Consider the following 14,297-nt stretch of genomic DNA (forward strand, 5'->3'; position numbering starts at 1 on the left):
TTAAGGCGGTATCTGCTGCGTTTCTCCATTATAAAGTTACTGTTTTTCTCTTTGTAATTCATAAATATCCTGAGGAAAGTATGTTGAGATTATACAATTACCATTTTTTCCCTCAAACTTTTGCCCCCTGATTTTAAAGAATATTGAAGGATCTTGCCTGTGACAGTTATTACTATGGTGTTTCCTAATGGAGATTTTCTATTTGAGGGGAATTTTTTTTAGTGCTACTAAATTTTCCAGAGATTTTGAGTAAACATGTAAAATTGGGGCAGGAGGAGGGGGAGTGACTCTCTTTTTTAAAAAGAGTGCTACTTCAGAGCTGTGTCTGCTTCTGTATATGCTGAAGGTTGAATAGGAGTGTGACAGATGAACTCTTGAGGTCCCTTTTTTTTAATATTGCCCATTTGAGAGAAATTTAAATCCTAAAGGCACCTTCTAAATTTTACATTTAAATTTTATTTTTAGAGTTAACACATGAGTTTCTACAAATATTGGAGAAAACGCCTAGTAGGTTGAAGAGGATTCGAAACTGGAGGGTAAGAGAATTGGCAGGGTTTAATAGAATATCACTTTGTCACTTATCTAACAATTGCGCAGCTAACCAATTTGAATTTTTGTGGTTAAATATTATTTCCAATATGCCTAAATAATTACAATGTATCTTAAGCTACATACATTCATAGAACATTCAACTGCTGTGTCCAGTGGACTTTGCTATGTACTTTATATATTTCTTGTTTAATTCTCACAGTGAACATGATGGAAATACTCTCCTCATTTTACAAATGGGGAAAGTAAAGCCTAGACAAATTACTTTGTCAAATGCTCGGCTAGGGTTTAACCTGCATCTGATTCCAAAACCACTGCTTTCAAGTTGTTACAGCCTCTAAATAAGACAGTTGTTTGTTTACTGTCAACAGAAAACGTTCAACACTGGATGATTTTATTGTCATATATTTAATATAAATTTTTTATAAGCAAAGAAATTTGTATTGCATTCCTTTGCTGTCATTGCTTCTTTTGTGTTTTATTTAAATAGGCTAATCAGGCGGCCAAGAAACCAAAAGTAGATGGACAAGTATCAGAAACGCCACTTCTTGGTTCATCTTTGGTCCAGAATTCCATTTTAGTAGATAGTGTTACTGGTGTGCCTACAAACCCAAGTTTTCAGAAACCATCTACATCAGCATTCCCTGCACCAGTACCTCTCAATTCAGGAAATATTTCTGTTCAAGACAGCCATACATCTGATAATTTGTCAATGCTAGCAACAGGAATACCAAGTACCTCATATGGTTTGTCATCACACCAAGAATGGCCTCAACACCAAGAATCAGCAAGGACAGAACAGATGTATTCACAGAAACAGGAGACATCTTTGTCTAGTAGCCAGTACAGCATCAACTTTCAGCAGGGACCTTCTGTGTCACTGCATTCAGGATTACATCACAGACCTGACAAAATTTCTGATCATTCTTCTATTAAGCAAGAATATACTCATAAAGCAGGGAGCAGTAAACACCATGGGCCAATTTCTGCTACTCCTGGAGTAATTCCTCAGAAAATGTCTTTAGATAAATATAGAGAAAAACGTAAGCTAGAAACTCTTGATCTGGATGTAAGAGATCATTATATAGCTGCCCAGGTAGAACAGCAACACAAACACGTGCAGTCACAGGCAGCCAGCAGCAGCTCTGTAACTTCTCCCATTAAAATGAAAATTCCCATCACAAATACTGAAAAACCTGAAAAATACATGGCAGATAAGAAGGAAAAGAGTGGATCGCTGAAATTACGGATTCCAATACCCCCCACTGATAAAAGTGCCAGTAAAGAAGAACTGAAAATGAAGATAAAAGTCTCTTCCTCAGAAAGACACAGCTCTTCCGATGAAAGCAGTGGGAAGAGCAAGCATTCCAGCCCACACATTAGCAGAGACCATAAGGAGAAGCACAAGGAGCATCCCTCCAACCGCCACCACCCCAGCAGCCACAAGCATTCCCACTCACATAGTGGCAGCAGCAGTGGTGGCAGCAAACACAGTGCTGATGGAATACCACCCACTGTTCTGAGGAGTCCTGTTGGCCTGAGCAGTGATGGCATTTCTTCTAGTTCCAGCTCTTCAAGGAAGAAGCTGCATATCAATGATGCATCTCACAACCACCACTCCAAAATGAGCAAAAGTTCCAAAAGTTCAGGTAGTTCATCTAGTTCTTCCTCCTCTGTTAAGCAGTATATATCCTCTCACAACTCTGTTTTTAACCATCCCTTACCCCCTCCTCCCCCTGTCACATACCAGGTGGGCTACGGACATCTCAGCACCCTCGTGAAACTGGACAAGAAGCCAGTGGAGACCAACGGTCCTGATGTCAATCACGAGTACAGTACAAACAGCCAGCATATGGACTACAAAGACACATTCGACATGCTGGACTCGCTGTTAAGTGCCCAAGGAATGAACATGTAATACATTTGTTTAGGTCAATTTTTCCTTTACTTTTTTAATTTAAAAATTGTTAGAGTGGAAACTTCCTCCTGATCTAGCAGTGGTAACACCTGCTGTTGCTGCCACTGCTTCAATATTTGTAAGTGCTGCTTTATTCTTCATTCTGAAAAGAAGAGATTATAGTAAACAAGTCTTTATCTCCACATATGATAGTGTTATAAATACTGTAAAAGCATGGAAGGTGCGAAACTCAGTATTTCTACAATTGCAGCTAAGAACATTAGGATGAATGGCTGGCTGCTTTTAGAAATATAAGATGCCTCAAGCATTCGTTATTTATAATTTGAATACTGTAGCTATTTGTTGTTGTTGCTTGGCTTTTTGAATGAGTGTAAATTGTTTTCTTTTGTGTATTTATATTTGTATGTATGATTTGCATGTTTCAATGATAAAGGGATAAAACAGTATACTGACAACTGTTTACAAGAAAGTGGAGAAAAATGTACATACATTTTTGTATGTTTAGATATTACCATAAATACTCAGGATTGGAGCTGCTTGTAAGTATAACAATATACAAAATAACTTTATTTTATCTTGTCAGAGTCCATCACTAATCTAAAACAAAGGTGGCACTTTCTCATGTTAACCTTAAACTCTAGGCCTTACTGGAAGCCACTGAAGGGGGACACTTCACTACCAGATGGGTATGCGGTGCCACAGATGGTCATACACACTGCGAGGCACTGAACTTTTGCCTTCAGAGGTTCTGACCAGCTTGGCTGCTGAAATAGCCCCTGATTTTCTGAAGGCTTGAAGAGGGAAAAATAAAAGTTTACATACTCTTGATGTGAAGTGCATTTAAGTGTTTGTTGGCTTGTGGCAGTACTATAAACACAGAGCTGTTAATAATGGTTGTGTAGATTACTGTGATTTGAAAACTAAATTCACAAAACTTACATAGTGAAGAATTAGGTTTTTTCCTTGAATAAAGAACTTTAACACTACATATTTCAACAGTAAACAGGAATCGCTTTTCCTTGAGCGTTCAGAATGGCACCGTATTCTTAAACGTCCTCCTCCCGTGAAGCGTGTTTGTGTGTGATCCCATATTTCTTTTTCAGGTAAATGCAGTCTTCCTTATAAAAATGAAATTAAACCTATTGCTCTCTCACTTCTTTTATATTCTAACAATAAATAAAAAGAAAAGATCACTGACTGTGCATTGTACCTGTACTTACAGCTTCTGGTTGTTATCAGGAAGCTCTGAGAAAAAAGAGTCAGCCTCCATCCAGGTGAACAGCTAGTGGAGGTTTTACATTTATTTGCACATCTCAGTATATCTGTTGGGGTCAAGTTTGCACAGTCATCTGACTTCTGAACAAATGATAGACTTTAACTTGTTTAAACTTTGTCTTAAACACTAGTAATATGTCTGGTTTATCAGCTAATCTTGAATTTATTCTGTGGTAAATCTTTGAGCTGTTGAGTATCTTTGAGATGGGTTGAATTCAACTTCTGTTGAACTAAAAACTGTCTTAATTTTTCCTCTATGTATATGAATTATTTTTGTTACAAAGCCACTGATATGTGCACAATTGTAATTTTACTCAAGTTTGTTGCAGTTGTAAATATTAGAGAGTTTAATCTCGTGCTCTACTTTTATTTAGCAATTACCTGATTTGCCGGTAGCTTTATGATTTTTTAAAGATAATTGTTTATTATTTTGTCAATGTTATTTGAACTTAGGATGCTAGGACCTTCTTTCTAGGGACTTTGCATAGCTAGCATGTCCTAACATTTGTTCTTGTCTTGCATAACTTTAGTAATCTTTGTCATTACATGTAACTTTGTTGCTCTGTATGGCATATTATTGTATCCATAAACATGGTAATTTTGATACAGTTATACTTTTACAGTGGTACATAATCCAAGGACTAGTATAGAATTAAGCTGAGTGCAAGATGAGGGAGGGAAGGGTTTTGTTCTTGGTAATTTAGATGTGAAACCTCTAAGGAGTTATCATGTGAAATGACATAGGGTGGTTGTGCTACTGTACAATTGGGGATGATAATACCAGGAGTTTTAATAAGATTTTGTAAAGAGTATCCAGAAAAGTAGTGAACTTATTTTCAGTATGACATAGAAAACAATGTGAATATTTAAGGTCTGTGACTCTACTTAAAACTTCACTAAGAATTTGCAGAATTGTTTTGAGATGTGGGAATAAAGGTAATTTTGTTGAATCTTTATTGGTGCTAATGATGGACAGTTAAAAAGGTAGCTAGTGTATATTGTTATGGGTCAGTACTTATTAGTACTTCCAAAATGGAATTTGAAATGCTATGTATTCACTTTTCACTCTGTAAATGTAATTCTTTACAATGACTTTATTTATTAAAGGGCAGCCAGTTGTAATTTTTACAGGATTGTGTGAGCTATTCAAACTCTTTAACCTCTGAACAGGATATTAGCTTCCACAACCACAATGGGGATAAATATAGAAATCCGTTTTAGGTTTCTTTTCCATTAAATGAAAACCCTTATAATTCATATTACCATGAATTTGCTTTAACCATCTCATTTGCATAAATTAGTTCATCAACCTGGTCCCAATAGGCTCAACCAAAGAAAAAGACTCCAATGAATGGACATTATTACTGAGTCTTCTTGTAAGTAGCCATAGATAAACCAAAATAGTATCATCAAATTTAGGTATGAAATTCCACATGTGCAAAGTACTGTTAAGGTGATACATTTTTGATGAGATTTTTTTTTAATGTTTGAAATATTAAAAAGCATTATCTTTAAATATCCTATAAAAGAGTGATTCATTTTTTAGTTGTGTTTTCCCTAGATCATAATAGATTTGTTACCTTTATGCAGAAGCACATTGCATAGAAAAACTTTACTTCTACCTCTTTCAGCTAATTTTCCAATATTGAGCTGTGACCCCTAAATATTTGCCTTAGCTACTTTAAAATACAATATTTTCAGAACCAAAGCAAAGGAGTGTGTTTTCACAGAAACATTCTCAGAGGCCTACTTTACAAAACTGGTGGCAGTATCTTTTGATGTTAAGACCTTGCAAAATGTCCTAGTTTTCTTCCGAGGTTCATTTCTTGTTGCAGGTATTTAAATACTGAAAAGTAATCTACTAATTAACCCTAGGATTATCTTTTAAAGCAGATATAGGTGCATCTTGATCTTCCTCTGGGTGTGCAGGTTCATTCTGGTTAGAGTTCTTAAGGGTCAAAGAAAATTTGTACCGTGATACATGGTTTCATGCAGGATTTCATGAGGAGTGCTTACATACTTGTGCCAACAGATTATAATTATGTAGGTTACCTTATTTTTTTGGCCCATCTATCCTCTTTGAACTAAAGAAATGACTAGTTGAGGTCTACTTCAGAGAACCAAATTTAAGATGTTTTTGTTACCAAATGCCTTACCTTAAAAGCATTTTAAGCACCATTTTTTGGTTATAGTTGATAATTTAAATTGCTTTTTATTCCTTAACCAACCATAGAAATAAACCACTTCTTACATATGCATGACTATTACATAAGTTATTATAAGTGCCCTTGGTTGATTAGATATTTTAGGGTTTTGCATTTACTGTGGAACTAAGTAAGGATTTTTTTTTTTTAACATAATATCTCTGAAAGAAGGTGGTTCTATTCTCAAATAATCCCAGTATTCCCAAATTTTATCTCAACGTAAAGCAATTGTTTCTCACCTGCTACAGGGCTTAAATTGGTAGGTGATTTTTAAGATGTCTTTGCTGAGGAAAACTTGAGAGCTTTTGTTATGAAGAATTCTTGATTCAGCAGCCTCCATCAAGAGGCTTTCTTGAGAAGCAGTGTTTACTAAGTCCATTTACGCAGATGAAAGATCAGCAAACCCCACACTAGGGGGAACTTAGTTCACAGGAGTAGAACTAACTGAGCTCACAGGATGATGCGTGCTCGTCTCATGTGCCCGTCTGTTTATGATAGGCTGATTTGAACCAGGATTTTTGCATTGGAAAAGCAGCACTTTCTGTCCCTGTCCTCCTAGGTTGCCAGGTTATGATACCAGTGTGTTAATTTGAGAATTCACAGCTATGTTAATACCTGAAATTTGATCACTGTCAGCTGAGGCGTGTAAGCCAAATAATCAAAAGTTTGCTTGTTTTGTAAGAGAAGTTTGCCTCTGAAACACCTGTCTTTACAATAGAGGTGATCTTGCCAGTGGATTTGGAATGTTCAAAGTGTTCCAGGTCTGATACCATGAATCCCTTTTTTATTCCTCAGTGTCAGTTTGAGCACAGCCAGCTTTTGCTTCTGACTCCTCTTTTCCTGTTCTATATAATTTACCAGTATCTCTTCTGCCTAACAGATTCTTTAGGTTGGTTGATAAGGGGGATACATTGGAGGTTGTATGTCTAGGAGTAATTCTGTTCTTATAAAAATGACTTAACCCATTTGCTGTGATCCATTTATCTCGAAAGTAAATTCTGAGGGCTGTCTAATATCCTTTATTTCCAAGTTTTGGGAGGAAGTCTCACTTAAAACCTGTTTAGTAGCTGGTTTGATTTGATTTGCCTATTGTTAAGTAGGGAGTGCATTCTTATTTTTAAGATGTGTTTTTCAAGCAGTTTCACTTGGTTTGAAAAACTTCACGTGTACTCACTTGTCGTCAGCAGTGATTGGGATTTCATTTTCTGAATGTACACAAAACCCCCCAAGGACTGTTGAATAGGATGTTTGCTGATAGAAAATCCAAAACAGGAATATGTGTATATGGCATGAATTCAATTAGTCATTGAATTTCAGCTCAGTATCTATTACAAGGAATTATTAATAAAATTTGTTTATTGACAACATAAATCCAAGGCTCTAACATGTCTTGTTAATGTGAATCAGAAATAACTTTTGGTCCCTGGGAAATGTGGGAAATAAAGTCTCTGCTATCTGTTACTCTTTAGCGGAGTAACTTTATATCATCAAGCAGCATGGCCTCTGCAGTCATATTGTCCGCATTCCAGTCTCAGCCCTACCACTTAGTAGCTGATGACCTTGGGTGAATTACTTGACCTTGTGCCTTGATTTCCTTCCCTACAAAATGTCCATAATAGTACCTATTCGTGGGTTGTGAGAGAGAAGGCTTGGGTGATCAGGGAAGGCTAAATTGAATAGATGACACTGAGGAGAATCCTGATAGAGGTATATTTTGGATATTACATGGAACGATGAAGGCCAATCCCGGTGCATTAAACTTGAATGTGTATTAAATATTGTATGCCTACTGTTTTCTAGAATTTAAGTTGTGATTCTAATTCATAGGGAATTTTCTTGTTTAATCTCTTGCATTACCTCCACAAAAAGCAAAGAGTAATTACAGTTATCTGGAAGAGGAATTATCCATAAAAAATATTTAATCACAAACTGCTTTAATATGGCTGCTCTCCAACCCCCCATCCCTTCTACTGATTTTCCTGCACCTTCCACTTGAAAGAAAATGGAAGCCATGCAATGGCTTTAATAAAATAGAACTAGGATAGAAAAGTTACTTCCTCTAAAATGCATTTTAAGCCTAAATGTAAGATAAATGTTTTGAAATCACATTAAAAGATTTGATGTTGATAATACCAGTGAGAGCTTATTTTATCAGCATATTATAAATTACCTGTTTTATGTAGAAATGTTACAAAGTAATTCCACTTAACCAAAGTTAGTAATTCCATTTAATAATTCATCCTACTTCCTCATTTCTTCCCTCCTTTTTTCTTCTGTTGTCAATATAATGAAAAAAATTGTGCATGTTTATTTTAGCTCTAGTATGTGACCTGCCTGTTCCCTCCCTGCAGCGCCACCTCCCAAAGCAATGTAGGGCTTCGCTGATGAGGGGTTTTATCATATTGCCATGAAATTAAGAGGCTTACTGAGACCTTACAAACATCCAGGCATACACCTGAGAAGTTTTCTTTAGTCTCAGTCCAGAGGAGCAACTGCAGGTTTGAGAAGTCATGGCAATAGGACAAAGTGTATAGCCTTTCCTCGGGGACTGTGCTGCTGCAACTTTTAACAGCACAGTGCCACACACACTTTCTTGTTAACTTTGTTGATTACCAGTGAAGGTACAGACCGCCTACACCAGGTACTTCCTGTTGACAGAATCACCCAGAAAGCTTTGTTAAATGCAATTTTCTACATTACATAGCTACTTTAAAAAGAATTAATACTTGCAAGTCCAGCAAGTATGAGGAATAAAGATGGCCTGGTAGGTGATGGAGGCTTTTGACCGCTCATTGAGCAGATCAAGTGGATTTTTATCTTGGAGCTACTCGTTACACTGTAGAAGGCCTAGGACTACTGTAGTGATCCTGCAGGAGGCAGTGGGTAAAGCGAGTAAATGGTAATACTGCGCACTCCCCGATCCCATACCACAGTTTGCTCTTTTCCACTATGGCAACTTTCCTAATTCAGCTACTGAGAATGTCCACAGTGTAAGGGCTAAAGTGGGTTAAAGTTAGGAAGATGCTGTAGAGTTTGAACTGCTTTTAGAATTTTACTTGAAGAGTTAAACTTTTTTTTTTTGTTTGTTTGAGTTTGGGGCCCAGAGCATAGAGGAAGATTCAGTACATAATGAAATGCACTTTTCAAAGTGATTGAAAACTTGGGGCATTGTGCATCTTGAAAAAGGAGGTGGTCATAGAAAGGAATGCAGTGTTGCTGGTAAGTGAAAAATGAAAAGCTTTTCACACCATTAAACTAGTCAGAATCACTAACTGGACTGGTGAATTTGTTTATCAGCATCTCAGTGGAGTTTCATTTTAGTAAAACTTAACGATGTACCCGATGTCATTCATAAACCACAAATCTGGGAGGCAGTAGGGAAAGGGCTCTCTAAAGTCAGACAGATGTGGCAGCAATCCCAGCTCCCACCTGCCCGTTGGATGGCCTTGAGAAAGTTACTTAGCTCTGAACTCTGTTGTCCACTAATAAAGTGGGGATACTGCTACCAACCCAGACCAGCCAGAATTAAAGGATGTGCCTTTCTCTGTTAAGAGCTCAGTGAACTCTAGCCCGCCCAGCCCCTGCCTGTCTGCACTCCCACTCTCCTTTCAGCCCTCTTCCTCCTAAGGAAGTTATAAAGGGGACAAACATCTGGGCAATGGGAAGAGCATACTTCCGATCTGTCGTGTGTTAAACACAATGAATGACAGAAACAACTGAAAGCTTGTAGGACAAAGCCTTGCCTATTGAGAACCTCATATTCCAAAGGTGTGTCCAGTATTATCAATAGAAGAGGAGTAGGTTTGTTAACACCAACTTCGTGTATCCGTTACTGCGGTTTGTATACAGAGTATAAGCATCTTACTCTGCCCTTTTCCCATAGAGTTTAATAGGCTTGAATGTAAATAATGCTCCAAAATCAGATATAACGATTCAGGTTTTAAAGAATGCTGAAGATCCCTACTAAAATTTTAAAAAAAAACAGCCCTTTAACAAGATGATGTTTCAGGTTATGTTGATATACAAGTAAAATAAGGAACATTTGCCTTAAATTCCCATCATATATGACAAAAGAACTGTACAAATTGGAGAGAAAGAAGGAAGGTATACCCACAAAGACCCATTTAAACATGTTGGCCAAAGTAAAATCTGTTTTAACTCACTTGGACTGCATTTTGCATTTATTTCTCAAAAACTTGAAGCAGCAGCTTAATTTTGACAAAGCCTGACAACTCGTGTTAGAATACACCTACAGTGAGTTTGCACTTGTACCATCTTGAAATGATAGCAACCAGTGAAAACAATCTGTAAATGTAACTTAAACAATAGGTGTCAATGAAATTTAGTAGACAAGTGGAATCGACAGCATTAGAAACCTTATCAAAACGCCTAGTCCACCAACAAAACAAGGGCTTGTAATAATACTGAGAACTTGTCCATGTTCGTTTTTGTGAGGTTTTCCAATGTTCTGGAAATGAAGGTGAAGAGTGACCTCAGCGGGGATGTCCTTCATTCAGGCGAAGTTAGCCAAGTGCCCTGAAAAAGTTTATATGCTCAACCATTCTCCCCTTAGATCTAGCTTTTATCCTACTAGTTGGCTTAGGTTTAGCTAGTTCTAGATGTGGTAATGACCTAATTCATTCTGCAAATAAGTGAAGACCTTAAATCAGTCTGAGGTTTATGGGGCCACTTAGTCCAGCTTCTCGTAGGTGGAGACTCTTAAGGAGATCAGAGACCCTCTGATCAATGAAATACTAAGGCCATTAGTTCTTCCTGTTAACCTTAAAGCTCTCATGATCTGCAAGGTTAAGATTGCCACCAAAGAAAACAGAATCTAGCATCTTTCTACTCAACTTCTCACCTTCCTCTAGTCTCCTTTGCAAGAATTAAATAAGATCTTTACCCACGAAGCAGGAAAATACACTTTTCTTATTTTTATACTTTATTTCAAACTGATAACATTAAAATTGACAGGCCAAAAATAACAGGAAATATCGTGTAAGGCAATAGAGATTGTAGTTCCTGGATAGACAAAACTGTAAACACTGGAATAGGTCTTTTTGTTGTTATTGAGAAAATTTTCTCATACATGGGTAAATTGTGACAGAAGCTTGAGGAGACTAACATGTAACAAACTTTTCAGTTAGTGACACTGCAGGATCTGGTTAAATTGAGTTAGATTGGCTTTCCAGTAGGAAAACAAAGGTCCCTTCACCATCATTCCCACAGTGAAGCAATAACTGAGTATAATGGAACTGGGAAGGACGTCTTCATGTATGTTCAGTGACTTCTCTTCAAGAAGGAGTGCTTCAGGAGCTGGACAGCAGAAGGTCGCTCATGCTGGTCCCTAAGAAGGGAAAAACACATTAGAAGCAACACCCAACAGTGTGCCTGCCAACTAGGTCTGCTTGACTCAATGCCAACTTTAAAGATGGAAGTTCAACCTCTCCCAGTCAAACAGACTTGGGTTGAGTCCAGACTCCAGTTTTTAGCTGTGTGATCTTAGGCAAATGCTCAGACTCTTTCCTCATCAGTAAAATGGGGATAACAATAATACCTAACTCACTGGGAAATTTAAGTAATGTGTGTACAGCTTTTAAACAGTGTCTGGCATGTAGTAATTATTAAAAAAAAAAAGTAGTAACTATTATGATTAAAAGCTAGGCCCTACTTTTCCATTATACTTTCATTCAGTTTGGGTTATAATATATATACAAGTAAAATTCACACTTTTAAATGCACATTTAATGCACTTTTAATTAGTATTAAATTTACTTTTAAAATTTAGAGACATTGGAATCCAGAATTAAAAAGCCTTTAATAAGTAGGCATTTAAATGTGCTCTGGTGATTAATTGAAATAATCCCATTTGGAGGACTCTTGGGTGAGCATAAAGTAAAGAGAGAGAGTTGCTCAATTAGTACAATTGTGGCTTAGGTTTTTTTCCTCAAGAAATTGAAAAGCCTTTGTCAATGAACTAATAAACCAGTCAATGGTTATCAGCAATGACCTATTCCAAAGGCGTTCTTTTGCTTAAATTGGCTATCTTTGGGTAATTTTGGAAGCAAATGACCATGAAAAATAGCCCAGGTGAAAATGGAAATAAAAATAAAATAATAAAGAAAGTGATCGGAAATCATTTTGAAATCAAAACCTTTCCCCCAGGAGGTTCTCCTTGACTTCACAATATGCAGAAATCTCCTCTCCAAAAATCCCTTCCATAACCTGGCTACCCTTTCTAGCTGCCATCCTGTTTATTCTATTCCTGCCAAATTTCTCTAACGGGGCCAAACCCAGTGTCTTTTTTTTACAACATTCATTATCCTGAATCCTTAACCATTCAGACTACTCCTCTCTGTATAGAAATTGCCCTCTTAAAATTAACCATGACCTTCTGGTTACCAAATTTAAGGAGCTTATCCTCCTTATCTCTGTAGCATCTCCGTCCTGAAATAATTTCTGCTTAGACTTAGGGGAAACTGTTCTCTTAATTCTTCTCCCCCCTTAGGGCATCTCTCTTCCGCCCCCCCCCACCCCCACCCCCGCCTCTCTCCTGACCTCCTTCTCTTCCTTCCTTCCAGGTATGTGCTAGATTTGATGCCGTGCGTATTCTGTTATCTTCTCCCATGAGAATTTTCAATAACATTTTCCTCAGCCTTCTAATTTTTTCACAGCTATAGCTACCAACCTTATGATTCACGACCACAGCTACCAACCTCCAATCTTAATTGCTTTCCAGAGCTCCAATTTCATAGCTTCAAATGTTTCCTTAGATGAAGGGAACCCTCTTCAACTTCCTCCCCTGTCCTTCTTTCATGACTTTCAATTATAATTTCTTCCCTTATCCAGACTCAAAACCATGAAGTCCTGTCATCCTCCATCACCAAGTCTTGATTCACCTTCCTCTGAAATGTTCTGGAATCCTTTTTACAGTCCCACTGTTGCCACCACCATCAAAGTCCAAGCTCTGGATTCCCGCGTGATCTTCTAGTCTCAAGCAGCCTCCAGTCAAGGTCTGTCAGTACGCTGCCATATGACCTGCCTTCCCAAAGACCTTTTTCTTCCTGGCATTCTCTACCCTAAGTCCTTTGCAGTCCCCTGCTCTTCACTGTCTACTCCCGCAAAGCTAAACTCCTTGGCCTGACTTCCCAGAACTTTCAGCCTGCCCATAGGAATACCCCTTACTTCTTACTTCTCTCCCAAATCCATCTCTGTTCTATTCAGTCTTTGTTCCTGGTCTGCACCTCATCACCTCTACTTCTGAATTTTCAAGAGTGCATTACACCCCTTCATTTCTGACTATCCACACCTGCAAGGAGTATTGTCATAGACATCAGGTGAGATTCTAGAGTCTTTAGAGTCTTTGCCATAGAATTTCAGGAGGTAATTATATGCTTGTAGATGACACTAACTAGGTAAGGTGTATTATTAGTATTCTCCCTAATGGTTATCAACTATAGAGCCCTAATTATGTGCCCCAAACTCTGCTAAGCAATTTACATACACCGTTTCACTTAACTTTCACAACAACCCTATTAATTGATTATCAATGATGTGAGTTGTGTATTGCTTAGTTTATTAAGCAGTGGTTCAAAAGGAGAGCCATAAAAGAGATTCCACCCTTTCTTTTTAAACCTTTGTGTGTGTGTGTGTGTGTACATGTGTGTATGAGTAATGACAACTTAAAAGAATAGCAAGTAGTTTCTGTGTTTCTGTGGATCAGTGATAGATAATTGTTCAGTTTATAACAAAGCAACTACAAGAGTGTTAAGAGCTAAGACCAATCTCCAAAACTAGTACTGGTCCATGTGATATTCCTAACACCTTTTATGTGTTTGGGGTTTTTTAGGGGGAGGAAGGGCAGCTCTGTGCCTGGGACTCTGTCCACAAAATCCATGCTGGAACACCTACAGTGTCTCTGCATCTCGGGATGCCCAGAACTGCACCCCTGGAGTATGTGTTCCTGCCCTGGCCCACGTCTTCCCCTGAAATTAACCAGGACAGGCCGATACACGCATGCTGGGGGAGGGAGGCAAAGGGTCTGAAAGAGAGGCACATTCATCGGCAGAAAGAGAGACCTGTGGGTTCCGAGATTCGTTAAAACTAAATGACCCCCCTGGGAGTGGGAAGTTGCCCTATATGCTTGCTGAAAGCTGAGACACTAGAATTTTTCATCTAGGAATAAGAACATACTTCCATGAAAGGGAAGAAATAGCGTTAGGTTGTCAGGCCTTCCTCATCCTGTACATGCAACCAAATGTTGAGCCTCACGAGGTGGTAGATTTTAGGCTGTTCTGCATCATCCTGGAGGCCAAATGGGTGGGCTCCAGCACCCTACCTTACTCTCAGCT

The 14,297-nt window shown here is 38.0% G+C and overlaps 2 protein-coding genes across 9 annotated transcripts in view; one reads left to right on the forward strand and one right to left on the reverse strand.

Moving 5' to 3' along the window:
• Positions 1–5,270, forward strand: part of CCNT2 (cyclin T2) — a 39,902-nt gene extending 34,632 nt beyond the window's left edge. For 6 of the 8 annotated variants that reach the window (XM_070507581.1, XM_070507585.1, XM_070507584.1 and 3 more), the window contains 2 exons: positions 466–536; positions 1,040–5,270. In XM_070507581.1, the coding sequence (XP_070363682.1) occupies positions 466–536; positions 1,040–2,467 (1,499 nt within the window). In that variant the 3' untranslated portion in view covers positions 2,468–5,270. The remainder of the gene's footprint in view (positions 1–465; positions 537–1,039) is intronic. The other 2 variants (XR_011502784.1, XM_070507582.1) reach the window with 2 other exon arrangements.
• A 4,841-nt stretch (positions 5,271–10,111) lies between these two features.
• Positions 10,112–14,297, reverse strand: part of MAP3K19 (mitogen-activated protein kinase kinase kinase 19) — a 59,257-nt gene continuing 55,071 nt past the window's right edge. The window contains exon 14 of the mRNA XM_070507580.1: positions 10,112–11,293. Within this exon, the coding sequence (XP_070363681.1) occupies positions 11,227–11,293 (67 nt within the window). The 3' untranslated portion in view covers positions 10,112–11,226. The remainder of the gene's footprint in view (positions 11,294–14,297) is intronic.

The sequence above is a fragment of the Equus asinus genome, chromosome 4 (assembly GCF_041296235.1).
Source record: "Equus asinus isolate D_3611 breed Donkey chromosome 4, EquAss-T2T_v2, whole genome shotgun sequence".
In the NCBI taxonomy this organism is placed as follows: domain Eukaryota; kingdom Metazoa; phylum Chordata; class Mammalia; order Perissodactyla; family Equidae; genus Equus; species Equus asinus.